Source organism: Aethalodelphis obliquidens, unplaced genomic scaffold, assembly GCF_003676395.1.
Source record: "Aethalodelphis obliquidens isolate GAN/ISIS:26980383/991018 unplaced genomic scaffold, ASM367639v1 scaffold5, whole genome shotgun sequence".
NCBI classification, from domain to species: domain Eukaryota; kingdom Metazoa; phylum Chordata; class Mammalia; order Artiodactyla; family Delphinidae; genus Aethalodelphis; species Aethalodelphis obliquidens.
Window position 1 is genome coordinate 17,540,682 of NW_020837949.1, and position 14,099 is coordinate 17,554,780.

The 14,099-nt window shown below is 41.6% G+C and overlaps 1 protein-coding gene across 7 annotated transcripts in view; it reads left to right on the forward strand.

Annotated features, from left to right (window-relative positions):
* CNOT4 (CCR4-NOT transcription complex subunit 4) overlaps positions 1–4,420 on the forward strand; it is a 141,535-nt gene extending 137,115 nt beyond the window's left edge. For 2 of the 7 annotated variants that reach the window (XM_027101812.1, XM_027101814.1), the window contains exons 11-12: positions 2,206–2,418; positions 3,102–4,420. In XM_027101812.1, the coding sequence (XP_026957613.1) occupies positions 2,206–2,418; positions 3,102–3,403 (515 nt within the window). In that variant the 3' untranslated portion in view covers positions 3,404–4,420. Of the gene's footprint in view, positions 1–2,205; positions 2,419–3,101 lie in introns of those variants that run through there. The other 5 variants (XM_027101813.1, XM_027101815.1, XM_027101816.1 and 2 more) reach the window with 3 other exon arrangements.
* Positions 4,421–14,099: the final 9,679 nt, after the last annotated feature.

Sequence of the window (14,099 nt, forward strand, 5' to 3'; positions counted from 1 at the left end):
GTTCTCACTAACTGTAAAGCAAAAGTAAGGAGAAAATGGGTTTCACTAAGTTATGGGTTTTTTTCTTTTTCCCTGTGCAGTGAAAGAGGGAACCTCAAATCATCTGCATAGGCTTCTTATTGACTTTGGCTACCTAAAGTTCAAGAGCATTAATCTTCCTTAAAATTTTCCCATGTAGTTGTACATCACCTTTTTATATCAGGGAGATTTTATTTCCCTCCTGTGAAGTTTTCCTTGTTTAGAGTTCAGTTTTTGGTTAATTGAAAACAAGTTAAGTTATTCAGTCTGACAGTGTGACTACTTTAAAGGTTAGAATGTAGCCACCGAACCTTCCTGTAATTGGGGGTATTCTAGGACTTTCTAGCTGGAGTGGACTACGGGGTGGGGGGAATTGATGATTGTGTTGTTGATTAGAATTTTTCTCCCCGGCTGCAAATTCCAGTTTGTTCCTTTAGCGAAGTATTTCTCCTACTAGTCATGGCTGATGGACATACTATAATGTTTCCGTGTTTCTTTTTTGCTTCCTTTTCATCATGGGTCTCACAAGCCCCTGGGATTTGCCTTAAACATTTAACCTATTAAAAAACCAGTTAATTGTCTATACAAATATAAAGTAAATAGTCTATATAAGAGTGAGAGCTCGGTGTTACTAAAAAAAAAACAACTCAGGGTCTGGGTTTCAGGTCTTGATGGTACAAGTCATGTGACATGTGCAAATTATTCTAGAGTCTATTTCTTTATCTGTTAAATGCACACTATTCCCCCTGCTCTGCCTACCTCACAACATGAGGATCAAATGAAATAATAATGGACTATAAGAGTGCTTTGTGAATTGTACAACACAATGCAAATGTCAGATAGGATGCAAATAGAAGGGTAAGCTTCAGGAAATTACACTGATTGTGAATTGGAATTCGGTTTGAAGAATTTATTTTCCTTTCTATTGACTAGTCTGTAGTGTAGATTGTCTTTTCTTCATCTAAGTAAATTCAGAGATGACTTTTGTTGCATTTGGTTGTAGTTTTTTGTCTTTTTATAAATAACATCAATAGGGTCAAAAGCTTCACTTGCTGAAATGTTATAATTTGGCATAGGTTAGTGATTGGTGCAAAGGAAACATTATAAAAAGAAAACTCTGAATTCACCAAATAGCATAGACTGTACCTGATCGAATATCGTTGTCATCGTCGTCATCATCATCATCAGTGGTGATTGCTCATCAATTCTGTAGAACCAGAAATAATTTTCTATGCTCTTCTCAAAAACCACAGTTGGTAGTTTGACCTACCATCCTATTTTCAATAAAGCAGTTATTCTAAGTAGTAGTTACACTTTACGCTTCCCCTCCCCTCCCCCCAGCCAATTAGTTATATACCATGTGTCTTCTGGATGGCAGTAGATCAAGTGAGTTTAGTCACAATTTATGAAAGCCTTTTTATCTTGATAGTATTTTATCATATTTGATGCTATTTGTAAGTAGAACCAGAGAACTAACTGTAGTACTCCAGGACTTGTGTTTTAAATGATGGGTAGAACTGTAAGAATAGAGTGGGCAGACTGCTGGAAATGATTCCATCTAAAAGGTAGCTTCGCCCTTGTCTCCTTGGCCTTTGTGACTAATGGAAAAATACTCTTTTCAAATTCAAAAGCCTATTCATTACTGCCTTTCTCCTCTGAAATACATGATCAGTTTTATAATCAGGAAGAACTTAATTATTTTTCTTTTTCTATTGTCTTATGTTTATTCTTCATAAAATGACTTTTCTTTCACTTAATGGGCTCAGAATACACTCCTATATTGAACTTTACAGCCTTGCTTTTTTTTATAGCGTAAATCGGCTCAGCTGGCTAAATGCCCCACTAACTGAAACTTTATAATGTAGCTGGAACTAAATTGTGCTCTGGAGCATTGAGTCTTTAAACTGGATTATTGACTTACAAGTGAAAATGGTAAAGAGTCTGTAAGCAGGACAAGGATCCCTCTCCTGATCCTTGAGCAATTTTTTCCTCACTTATTTCAGGGGCTCTGAGCTCATGAGCAAAATCCTAACCAAGTTTATCTTGCTAGGAAAACCCATTTTAAATGCTCAATAAAGAAAGAATAATTCTTCTCCCGCTTAACCACTAAAGAACAACATATGTTTCTAACATCAGCTTTTTATTTTTTTTTTTTATCTTTCATTTTTTTGTTGGTAAATCTCCCAGACAACAGCAGTTCTGTAGAGAGTTTAAATATGAAGGAATGGCAGGACGGGCTAAGGGCACTTCTACCCAACATTAACATCAACTTTGGTGGACTGCCCAATTCTTCTTCCCCCTCCAACGCCAGCCACAGTGCACCAACGTCCAACACTGCCACCACCGACAGCCCGAATTGGGACAGCCCTGGCAGCTGGACAGACCCAGCCATCATCACAGGTAACTTTCTCACTCCTTCAGCTCCACTGACTGCCATCAGTTTGGTTTTTAGCACAGATTAACTAAAAACAAGAGGTCTCTTCAACATAATCTTCCCAAAGCCACAAGTGTGTGGTAGCTTGTTTCGTTCTCCGGGGTCACGTAGCCTCAGTTAACTCTGTTGGCCTAGTTGTGTAACAAGGCATTTGGTACCTAGGTTGCTTCTTTTGGTGTAAGTAGGTGCTAGCATCTGACAGAATGTGTGTATTTTGTAGGTCTCAAAGTACAAAAGGGTCTGACTTATCCTCTCAAAGGAACATACTCCACTTTAAAAAATAAAGCTCTCTATTATAAGGCTATCTTGTTCATGTATCCCTATTAGAGAAGGAGAAGCACAATTGGGAAATAACATCATGCAATCCTGGGGACTCATTCTGGCAACTCTGCCTCTGTGACACTGGGGGATGATGTCTGTATAGTTGAAGAGGAGGCATGGGTTTGTGTGACAATAAATCGTGGTCATTGTGGGTGGGGAATAAAAGGAACATAAGATTGAGAAGGTATTATTTGGAAGGAGTTTAAAATTGTAATTCTTTGTTTCTTTTTGGAGAAACTAAGCGCCTTAAAATTTTTTGTTTGATGAAATTCTTATGCTTTCTGCACAAACTCACCATTTTCCTTCTTGTTTTCTTTTCTCTCCTTAGGTATTCCAGCATCTTCAGGAAACAGTTTAGACTCTCTTCAAGATGACAATCCTCCACACTGGCTAAAATCCCTTCAGGCCCTCACAGAGATGGACGGCCCCAATGCTGCTCCATCACAAACCCACCACAGCGCCCCCTTCAGCACACAGATCCCTTTGCACAGAGCCAGTTGGAATCCCTACCCTCCTCCTTCAAATCCTTCCAGCTTTCACTCGCCACCCCCAGGCTTTCAGACAGCCTTCAGACCCCCCAGCAAAACCCCCACAGATTTGTTACAGAGTTCAACACTGGACCGCCATTAGGGAAAGAGGAGAATTCATTAGAAAATGCAGGATTTGTCCCACCCTGTTTTCGCCCTCTCAGCCGACCCACAGCTCCCTTCTCATCTCTTATGTTCTGAAGAATCCAGTTCCTGATCAGTTTTGTTTCTCCCTACCCCCAGATGCAATGCGATCGCAGGGTCATTACCATCTTTTTTTTTATTGTAAAAGTTTCTGTTGATCCAGCATTTGAGTGACACTGTTGAATGTTTTCTAAAAATGCCTTTTTAAGGAGGAAAGAAAAGAAATCAAAGGGCAGTCTCGATACTTAGAAAATTACTGCTTGTCTGTTGCGCATAATAATGACATAATCTGCTTAGCAGAAAATGATGATTAATTTATAGGGAAGGTGAAGTAAATGCATTATCAACTGCAGAAGTTTGAAAACCAGGTTGATTGAAATGAGATGGCTAAATGCATGGGGGAAAGCAGTGGTCCTGGCATCCATCTTGTATTCAACTTATCACTATTGCAGGGAAAATGCTTTTAATTTAATTTTTAATTCTTTTGGCAAGTTGATGGAGAGGACTCGATTGTGTTGTTAAGCAAGAGAATTTATCGGAAGTTGATGGAGAGACAAATTGATCTGCGGTAGTAACTGGCCTATTGCTAAAGAGTTTAAGGAGGGGAGAAGTGATTTTTTAAAGGAGAAAAAATTTTGGCTTTAGATTTAAAGTAAATTCAAATGTTTTAAAGAAAAAAAGTATTCACAGATTTAATACCTATGCATAATATAAGTGCTGAAATATAAGTGATTTCTTCAATCTTTCTCCTCTGTCAGAATCTTTTTTTCTTTTTACCTTAAATTCACCTGACTAAGGGCACTCTGAGATAGCGCTGCTCTGGGGCCACCTGATCACCATCAGGAGCAAATCTCTGACGACCTCGCCTGCAGCTTTTACTTAACCCTGTGGTTTCTGGACATTTGTGCAGTATTGAAAAGACAGGAGAAAAGAAAACAGAAACCTGGTTATAACCTAATGCTAAAACTAAAAAAAGGAAATGTACCTCTTTCTTCAGAATTAAAACTAAAATCTTAAATAAAACAGAAAACTTGATGATGACCCTTGGGTTGTTCTTGTTTTTGTTTTTCCATTTTATTGCATGTGAATTTGAAACATTTTGTGGTGACAGTCGTCAGGTGTTTCCATTGATTTTACATCTTCAGCAATAGGGAGGATGGGTTAGAAGAAGAAATCAGAAAAAAATATTCATTTTACTGTCAGTCGTTGCCATCTTTGAAGGTCAGCCCATCTTATTCTCAAGAATTCCTCTTCCGGTGGCTTTCAGTAGAAGATGCTTCTTTGTGCTGTTGTGTTGTGCAGACCAGAGCTTCCCAACTCAGAAGCTTCTCAGCTTCCCAACTGAGAAGCCTCATGGGCCACGAAGGAGCAGATAGGCTGGGTTGTGCTGAGATGTTGGTCGTCTCGGGGAAACCTGGCAGCCCCAGCAGTCAGGGTGCCATACAATTAGCAGCACATGTGAGCGCCACAGCGGGAAAGAGATCAGGAAACACTGATAGAGGAAGCCCACAGAGAAATCTTTCGTGACCAACCATTCATTCTGGGGAGTACCTAATGATGGAGAGATGGTCACACCACTAACCAAAAGAGGGTACAAGGTTGCTAGGAATCTGTATGATTTGGGTTACATTCAGAAGTCCAAAGCTAGAGATGGCATATTTCCAGCTACATCCATTAAGGGGATCTTTGTAGGATGAACTAAGGAGATCTTTTAAATTTTACATTCTGTGCTTTCAGATTGATTTTCTCCTTCTTACATTTACTCTGTACTTCAATTTGCTACCAAAAACGAATTTTTAACATAGTTTTTGAAAAATGTAAAGCAGATTGTCTCAAATAAATGTCTCTATAGACTAGGCTTTCTCTGGTCTGTAGGCTTTGCTTCAGTCACCTGAATCTCCACATTGTACTGGAAAGTGGTGGCCCAACACACAAGCAATATCAGGTAGTAGTGAATTGTAATCAAGGCTTTGGGGGATTGTAGGGGGCGGTTTGGATATTCCTGACATTGGTATATCAACAAAAATGTGAAGGGAGGGAAATTCTGTTTTGCATGCCTGTGCTGTGATTGTGCATATGTTTAATGAATCATACAGAAGACTTTATAAAATATGTAAATATCATTCACAGAATAATAAAACAATAAAAATCAGTGTGCCTACCACCCAAGTTAAAAATAGAACCTATAATATCTTGAAAGACCTCCTATCTGTCCCTTTCCAATTTTATTTCCTTTTCTTTCCTTACCATCCACAAATCACCATTATCTTGATTTCTGTGCTGATCTTTCTTTAGAGTTTTGCCACTTACATATGTACCCCTGGATAATGCGTTGCTTTGTTTTAAAAAGCTAAGTAGCAAATCAAAACTTAGCTGTGTAAGCGAAGGGCAGTATTGTCACTATCAGATCAAGGCTTTTAGGGGAAGATAAATTGAACAGATTCTTTAGGTCATAGCTTGGCTTTAGTTTCTCTGATAATTTATAAAAGCCAATTCTGGGGAAGACAGTGTGCAAGGTCATGAATGAATCCTGGAAAAGAGGGTCCAGTGCAGTCAGGGCATCCGACAGGGCTGTTGTGAGCCCGATCCTGGATGTCTGGCAGAGTGGTCTGCTCTCTGTTTCCTGTGTCTAAGCTCTCCATGGCTTCCCTCAGCCCTCTGGAGTTGATCAAAGCCCAACCCATGGGAGTGGGGTGGTTTAAAATAAGCGTCAGCTGATCAGTTCACCAGGGCGTGGAGGGGAGAACAGAAATTTCATTAGGTTTGGTCAAAATCAGATAAGTACAGAAAAGAACCTGGACCAAACTGATTTAGGCAGTCTGCTGGTATTAACAGCAGTGGGAATCTTGGTACTGACAACCCTCAGTGTCTGTCTCGGCTCACAGTACTCAGATCTGGTGCACAGCTGACATTGCTAGTATTTCCTTTCACCTCTCTCCTTTCTTGGGTCTACTTTCCCCTGTATTTTTATATGCCATTTCTTAGTCTTTTTTTTTCTTCTTCTTCTCTAATTTTGTTGAAGTGCATCCTCCAGTAACTTCTTGAGAAATGCATGTGGGAAATAAATATTTTAGTAATTTGCATATACAAAAATATTCTGTTTCAGTTGATAGTTTGGTGGATAGACAATTCTAAGTTGTAGATATTTTTTCCTTTAGAATTTTGAAGGCATTACTCTATTGTCTTCTTGCTTCCAGTATTGCTGTTAAAAAGAAATCCAAAGCCACTCTGATCCTTTATATGTAATCCTATTGTCTCCCTCTCTGGAAGCCTGTAGAAATTGTTTTCTGTGTTCCTTGGTGTGGGTCTATTTTAATTCATTGTGCTGAACACAGTGGATACACACTAGGTTTTTAAAATCTGTTGGCTCATGTCCTTCAATTCTGGGAAATTTTCTTGACTTATTTCACCAGTGAATTTCTTGCAATTATTTTCACTGTTTTCCGTTTCTAAAAATCCCATTATTCTGGACTTTCTCCTATTCTTTTATCCAGTTTGCCATCTTTGTCTTTTGCTCTTCTTTCTAGGAAGTTTTATCTCAACTTTGTTTATATTTATAGTTTTATTCTCCTTGCATTGTTTCTATTTCTTCAAGTTGGTTTTATCTGTTTGTTTTGCTTTGATCTCTATCTTCTATATTAAGAGACTTCTCAGATCCCTGGTAGCCCTTGATACCTGCTCTTGAATAAGACTAAAGAGCTGATAGGAAGTTTTGTAAACATGAAGGCATGCCAACTTTGAACTTCACTGTTGGAAGATCTGGATGGGCTCTGTGTTGGGGAAGCTCTAATGTCAACATCTTTGGGCTTTTTCTCCTGGGCTGGTCAGATTCCATAGAGAAGAGTCTTATACTGGCCGGCCTAGAGGGTGAGGGTCTGACTGCCGGAGCTGTCGCGGTGGTCTCTGTATTCAGTATGAATATATTTACTTCATCCCTGTTTTCAGTCCTTTTCTCTCCAGAGATTGTCTCCAAATATCTGCCCACTTAGGAGAAGTGTGGTTGCGCTATGGTGTGGAGTTGGGGAATGAATTTAGGGAACTAACTTCTTAAAACAGCTTTCTCAGTAATCTTTATTTTAGCCCCACCCTGCAGAGTTTATCCTTGGTTCTAGGGGTACCTGGCACTGTCAGTTTATGTGCCCTTGAGGATTCTGTGGTGTGAATTGTGTTGGATCTCAGCTTTCCCCGCTGTTAGCTTGAAGCTTCTCAATCAGCCAAGTGAAGCTCAACCCGCTGCTTTCTCGGTCACCGCATTTTGTTCTGTCGTCTGCTCTCAGGGTTTCCCTACTTTTTTCTTTATTCTAATTTTAAGTTAAGTGTGTAGGTTTAAGCTACCGCCTTAGTGCAGTTTTGTGCTCTGGTTTTATAAGCGAATAGGCTTAGTTTGTCGGGCAGTAGAGGGAGCTTCTTGCTATGGACCTTGGTTTGAATAGCACCTGCCCACGTGTTTGTTTTGTTGAAGTGGTTTCTCTCCTTTTAACGTCGTCTTTTCCGATGAAGCTCTTTTGATTTACAATCAATAGTTTGTTTTCCAAAAGCTCACCATACAGGGTATTATATTAATGGTTAAAATTTTAGTCGAGATGTTGAAGGCAACTTTTACTGCAGTCTTAGGGGAGGTTGCAAGTCAGATGGCTGTGGGTCATTTTCTAGGCTACATTGAGTTAGAGCAATTCCAGAAACTGCAGAGGAGGAAAGAATAGCCTATCCTTAACTCTATATGAATTGGATTTTGTGAACAGGTAATAAGTGTCAACAGTGTGTTTCCACCAGGATTATGCTATGATGACCAATACAGAGCTGAATGCAGTTAGTGATCTCCACCAACGCTTGCCCAAATTTGAAGACATGGCATATACACTGCACTTGTTATTGGAGTTTTCTATCAAGTTTTTACCAACATCATTTGATTTAAGGTCCTTATTATATTTAGGGTATGTAAACTTTCAAGAGCTGACAGCTTATGTACCTTAAACAGAATCGTGAGACATATCCTTTGTCACATGTGGCTATTTCCGCTCAAGTGTTCTATCCAAGTGAAAGATGACCGAGGACATTAGCATGAATTCTTTAAAAAACCAAATACTTATTTCGTCACAAAAATCAGTACTTACTTCTTTGTGCTGAACGCATTATTAACTTAGTCTAGACATAGCCTTTAGACATGCAGGCAATTTCCTACCAGGAAGAGCCGCCTTTGAAAATTCATTTCTAAAATTGTTTCTGAACAAACTGATTTAAAGAAATGAGTACATGATTAGAAAAATATCCCTTTAAAGGGTAAGATAACTGTTTCTATTGGTGGTAACCCAAATAATTTGGGAAAGAACATAAACATTGGCCCAAATGTTCAAGGCACATCTAATAAGAATTGGTCATTTTAAAGAATATATTCTGCATTTGATCCATCTCTGAGGGAAACCAGGTGTGTTAAGCAGCTGTTTGTAAGTGGAGTCCTTGCACTTCCTTCCACAACTTCCCTTCAGAGTTGATGGAAGTAGGTGTATAAAACCAATAGAGGTTAATAGGCCAAATAGAACTTTTTTGTGTGTAGGCTGGATGATTTTAAAACTCTAAGGCTCATAAATAACTCATAAGAGAATTTAAAGAAACAATGATCTGTGGCTTTTTTGTTTTCAGCTTTCGTATTTGCAAAACTGAAATACAATTGATAAAATGCCTAAGGTCCAGAAGATTACATATCGTCCAGAAGATTTTTTTTTTAATGTTGTTTCAGTGGTGTAAATTCCTCGGCTTTTATCAGTCTCCGTAATATGCAAAAAGTAGGTAAACAGGCCCCAAAAAGTTGAGTTTTGTCCTGGGTCACAGATTTAATAGCAGAGCTAAAGCTAGCTGTTAACCATTCTCAGTTACATTTATCCATAACTTTGGTCATACTCCCTTTCTGTTCCAAAGCTCCAAGTGCTTTGCCACCTCTCTTGTTTACAAGAAATGACTAAGATGAGGGTGAGATGATTTGTTTCCCTCTTATTTTAGCTAAGTGGTGGTAGAAGAAAGGGTATGAAGAGATACTGCTTGCCCCAAATCATAGAGTGTGAGTCGAAGGTTAGTTGGGAAATAGAACCCTTAGGGACTTCTTGACTATTTTGTGCTTATACTGACTGTTGTTGACATTGAATTAGATCACCAAGTTAGCCAGGATCTTCTGGATTTTGTGCAGATAAGGAACAAGGGACAAGGTAATTGTCTTCAAATATTTGAAGGACAGTTACGTAGGAGAGGAAAAAGCATGACGGACACAAGTGGGACTAAGATGTGAAAGGGAAATTTGAGTTTAATTTAGTCTAACATTTCTTCCAAACATCTGCTTTGGGCTGGGCCTTATGCCAGGTGCTTCAGGAGGTACGAAGATAAGATGATTCCTGCTCTCTTACTCTGAAAAAGTTTGGATAATCAACTCTAAAACTAAGACCGGATGTAAATGTCTGAAGTACAAAATGTCAAAGTAGCTCAAAGAAGTGAGAGCTTTGGATAAGCTGAGACTTGGGTGCGTGGACAGCCTGAGCAAAGAAAGCCCTCGTGATGAGCTTGCGTAGGGTGTATTTGGGGGTTGCATCTCAGTTTGGAAGGAACCTGGGTTTGTGCAGGGCACTTTTGAGAGAGAAGGCCTGAGGGTGTACTGGGCACTGCTTTTGTTGAAAATGGGCCACTGACAGTTTCTGTTTCAGGGGAGAGACATGATAGGATTGTGTTTTATAAACACACAGCCCTAGGCGGGAATGGTGAAGATGGGAGAGACACTGAGGTGGGGTTCTTTAGGTTAATGAGAAACCCCAAGAACCTGGGGTTTGGCCTCAAAGGGACTGTTGATGACCCCCTGAAATTTTCTGCAAAATACTGTATGTGCATGTGTGTTTCATCAAAACATTAAAAAGCCCATGATGCAATAAAAGGTCTAGCTAGTAAACTAGAGAAATAGTCCAGGTGAATGTTACTGGTTGATAAGGGGGGTGGGAAAGAGAAGGGGAAATAATTCAAAAGGTATTTCAGAATCTTGAATTTTTGCAAGTTACAGGTAAAGGATTTCTTTTTAAGGTATTTCAGAAATGTGTTTAGGTTTCTCCTAGATCCTGCACTGGACTTTAAGCTCTGAGAGCAGGGAACACATCTACCTGTTAACCATTCTAGTCCCAGCACTTAGCAAAGGGCCTGGCATATTGTAGCCTCTCAATAAATGTTTACCTGAATGAGCGTGAAATGTAGTGTGCCTGTGGTTTTCAGCCAGATAACTGGAATAAATAACTGTATTGTGCTTAAAAGAACTGTGGACTCATGAAAAGGAAGTAGTTTAAAAGGAAGGCTATTCCTTTTTTTAAAAAATAAATTTATTTATTACTTTTGGCTGTGTTGTGTCTTCGTTGCTGCATGCTGGTTTTCTCTAGTTGTGGCGAGCGGGGGCTACTCTTTGATGCAGTGTGCGGGCTTCTCATTGTAGTGGCTTCTCTCGTTGCAGAGCACGGGCTCTAGGTGCGTGGGCTTCAGTAGTTGTGGCACACAGGCTCAGTAGTTGTGGCCCATGGGCTTAGTTGCTCCATGACATATGGGATCTTCCCAGACCAGAGATCGAACCCGTGTCTCTTGCATTGGCAGGCGGATTCTTAACCACTGCGCCACCAGGGAAGTCCCTAAAAGGAAGGCAATTCTTACCGAATTTGTTGAGTTAGAGGTTTCAGCAGGTCATCCAGGTGGAGGTGTCCAGGAAATAATTGGAAATTTGGATGTGGAGCTTAGGAGAAAGGCTAAAAGTAAATATATATATATATAGTTTTGGAGTCATCTTTACAGTGGAGAGAAGTGAGATAGAAATCTTGGGAAAAATAGAGATTAGTGGTCTGACATGAAGGAGAACTGAGTATATGGTGTCGATGTAGGACCATTTCTAGGCAAGACTTATTCAAAATGGCATCCTGTGTCAGGGTTTCATCAGGAAATCAGGGATGTTACAACCACTGGAAGGGCTGGGAGAGGAAGGATCAGGAGGACCTCGCTGGCTTTCAGGGGATCTGGAAGCGCTGTGGCCCCAGGAAAGCCTTCGCCAAGGAGCTTTCTCTCAGCTGCCTGCAGCGCCAACTTGGTGATTCTCAGGAGGGCTCTGGAAAGTAGCTACCAAAACCCCACGTTTGCCAGTGGCCACCCACCGCCCACAGCTGCCAATTCTAGGAGTTAGACTTCTTCTTGCTCACCTTACAAATTTCACTTTTTTAATTAATTAATTTATTTTTGTTGTGTTACGTCTTCGTTTCTGTGCGAGGGCTTTCTCTAGTTGTGGCAAGAGGGGCCACTCTTCATCGCGGTGCGCGGGCCTCTCACTATGGCGGCCTCTCTTGTTGTGGAGCACAGGCTCCAGATGCGCAGGCTCAATAGTTGTGGCTCACGGGCCTAGTTGCTCCGCGGCATGTGGGATCCTCCCAGACCAGGGCTCGAACCCGTGTCCGAATCTCCCTGCATTAGCAGGCAGATTCTCAACCACTGCGCCACCAGGGAAGCCCACAAATTTCACTTTTGTGCCTCTTATCTGCAGGGTCTAACCTGGGATCCTGTTGGAGGGAACCTGAGAACTGTGATGCGGAAGGGAGGGTAGCAGGATGTAGGGCCGATGATTAATTGTCAGCAGACAAGCTAGCACTGCGGTTTAGAGCATCTAAAATGGGTTATGTCACTTCCCTTCAAAACTTCCCTTCAAAACCCCCACCCCCAATACCTTCATAATGAAGTTTAAGTTTTGCTAGTGTGGTACCCAGGGCCTTCTCCCGGACAGACAGTGATACTCTCTGTTTCATGTGACTGTCTGTCTGTTCCACACATTTCTGTTCTCTCAACCTGGAATGGAGAACACCAGTCTTATCCTCACCCTGGTAATCTTGAAGACGTCTCTCAAATTTAGGTGGTCCTACTCCTGTTGTACCTTTTGTATGAAGAAGGGATGTTTTGTTTCTTTCTGTCCGCGTGTTCCCAGGGTTTAGCATACTGCCTGCCATCCTGTTTGAATAAATGAGGCAAGGAAGGAAACTTTGGGTGGTGGGGTACTAGTAAATTTTACAGGTAGGCGATCAGTAATGATCTTCCAAGAACTGGTTTTAATCCAGAGGAGGTACTGATAGCCTGTGGCAGTAGGTTGAAGAATGAAGGATGAATAGGAATTAAAGGATTAGACATAATGTATGGCAAAGATGTTTGATGAAGAGATGGTGACAACACAATCTGAGAGGCAAAAGCAGAGTCAAGGCAGCTTCCTGCCCGCCCCCGCCCCGCCCGTCCCCAGGAAACCGTAAGCCTGTTAGAAGTCAGAGAAGACAAAACTATTGGGAAAAGTAAATTTGAACAAGAATGCCAAATTGACTCCAGAGCACACGTGGAGGTTTACTCTTAGGAAGAGGGATACTTTTTCCTCCAAGATAGTAGCAAATAAGACAGAGGGTTTTGAGGTAAATATAAGAAATCTTAAGGGAATCCATAAACTCAGTATAATGAGAAGGCCAGAGGTAGAATCAGGATTTGGAGCTTGAGAACATACAAAATGGACAACTAGCACTTTGGAAAATGTAGCAGGAAGGCAGGAGAATGCATTAAAAAAAAAAGTGGTAAACAAGTAGCAAGGGCCTAGTTGAGGTTAGCATCTATCTGAAATAGACCCCATCAGAATAATTGGATGTCGCCCCAAAATACTTATCAGCCTTACAGCAAAGAAAGGAAAGGAGGTGGTGGAGAGTACCAGGAGTTTTAATAAATAGACGTGGCAAAAAAATCCTGGGTTTGGGGCTTTGGGAGGGGTGAAGCTGTCCAAGTGCCCTCACCACCAGGTCTGGGCCCACAGAAGGCTGACAGTAGGGGGTGCTCTTGAACCATGCTTCAGTCTCCTGGGACAGGGCTTGGTGTTCATGAAGCTGTGCACACAAACTAAACAGCCTGTTCTGGGGCAGAGCCATATGGGGGAATGCCACACCAGCTCAGAAGCTGGACCTCTCTATGATCTCTAAAGTTTCTTCCAAAATTCAAGATTTTATGATTGTTTTGGGGTGGCCAGAGATCAGGGTGTGGTCCATCTGAGAAAGTACCTCTGAAAACCCTAGTTATCGGGGTGAAAAAGCTATCAGGGTAAAGGGCAGGAAGGTGACTCTGTGTCCCCAGGCCAACCTCGTCCATCAGCCCCACGTGCCTCCTCCTGTGTAGGGCCGCCTCCCTGGGTGGAGAGAAGTGGACTGGTCCTGGGAGAGGCACTTGGAGCCAGGCGTGGCTTCGTGGGCTTCCCTCGAGGCAGCAGAGGTCACATGTCAGGCCCTTCCGGCACCTTCCAGTCAGCTTGCCTTTCCTCCCACCCTGGGATGTCAGCACCACGGACAGGACTCAAGCCCAGTCCTGGGAAGGTGAGATCTGTTCAGGATTCAGGCCAAGCAGAAGGCAGGCCAATTCCCGTCTCCAGGAAGGAGAGAGATGGTGATGATTCCTCCACTGGGTGTCACTGCTCCCCTCGTTCTCTATCACACAGGCTCTGGCAGACTGCAAGGTGATAAAGCGAAGGAGGCCCCAAGTAGAGGACAGGGAAGGAATTGTCTGGGTCAGTCCAGAGGACGCTGGCTGGGAGCGCAGAGGTGGGTTTTAGTCTTCGAGTGCTACTTACCAGCGACCCCACTTGC